The 1,108-nt window shown below is 49.4% G+C and overlaps 1 protein-coding gene across 1 annotated transcript in view; it reads right to left on the minus strand.

The window, feature by feature from the left end:
- fhod1 (formin homology 2 domain containing 1) overlaps positions 1–1,108 on the minus strand; it is a 59,479-nt gene that overhangs the window by 4,520 nt on the left and 53,851 nt on the right. The window contains exons 23-25 of the mRNA XM_015397342.1: positions 813–974; positions 550–740; positions 274–466 (exon numbers count right to left, since the gene is read on the minus strand). Coding sequence (XP_015252828.1) covers positions 274–466; positions 550–740; positions 813–974 — 546 coding nt within the window. The remainder of the gene's footprint in view (positions 1–273; positions 467–549; positions 741–812; positions 975–1,108) is intronic.

Consider the following 1,108-nt stretch of genomic DNA (forward strand, 5'->3'; position numbering starts at 1 on the left):
TCCATGCAATAAACAGATTTTCCTTCACAGCCTCAGAAGGGCAACATTTATGCTCAAAAATTAACCTGTACATAAAATGATGTTTTGCTTTTATAAAGTGCTCTTATAATGTTTTTTGTTGTTGGGATTTATATGAATATACTGGGGTGATAACTTAGTAAACGTTTGATTGGTTTTTGGTAATTTTCTATTCTTAATTTATAGCCCCCTCCTGGAGAAAACTCCCCCGGTCACCTGGTTAACGGGTAAAATCTTTGTGGTCGGGGCCGTTACCTCGGTGATCATCTTTCCTCGGGTCTTGGTGCGTTCCCGGTGGAGGGCTCGTTTCCGTTTGATGGTCAGGACGCGTTCTCTGGTGGTTCTGTATTCCAGAGCAAACTCGCTGATGATCCGACAGAAACTGGTGACCTTGATGTCTCGGACGGAGGAGGTTGGCTGACCCAGGAACAGCAGGAAGGAGTGGAACCTACAGCAGGAGGAGGAGGAGGAGGAGGAGGAGTCAGTCCACAGGCCTCCTCTGGGTCTGGCTGATCAGAACAAAGCAGTTACCTGTGGATGACGCGTCTGTGGACGACCTTTAGAATCTCGATTCTGTGCCTGCAGTCCTTCAGGAAATCCGTCATCTTGTTCATCAGCGCCGTCTTGGTTTCATGTTTGACCATCACCTTCAGGTTGTCCCATGATGCTTTGCTGCGCCGCTCCAGCTGTAGCAGGTTCTCCGCCAGCAGGTCAAAATCCACCTGTAAGAAAATTTGGAGCGGTGAGGACGGGGACAGAGGAAGACGAGACAACGTAGATGAAAAAAGTGGTACCTTAGCGGATCGGGTGATGGCGGGGATCTCCGAGTAGACGTCAGAGGATTCTGGGTAATTCTCCATCACCAGGCTGCAGGTGTGATGCAGCAGAGAGTGACGATGAACCGTGTCCTTCACCTCCACCACCTTCTCTAGGTAACTCAGCTCGAAGCCTTTAGCCTGGAACAGATGAAGATCAGAGCTGCAGCTGGTGTAGAAACCAGATCAGCTCAGGCCCTGAGCCCGTCAGAGCTTCTGAATCAGTGTCTAAAACCTCTACGAAAGTCATTTTTAAAGTCGTAGGGAAGCGGCCG

The sequence above is a fragment of the Cyprinodon variegatus genome, unplaced genomic scaffold, assembly GCF_000732505.1.
Source record: "Cyprinodon variegatus isolate N-32 unplaced genomic scaffold, C_variegatus-1.0 Scaffold854, whole genome shotgun sequence".
Taxonomy (NCBI): Eukaryota; Metazoa; Chordata; class Actinopteri; order Cyprinodontiformes; family Cyprinodontidae; genus Cyprinodon; species Cyprinodon variegatus.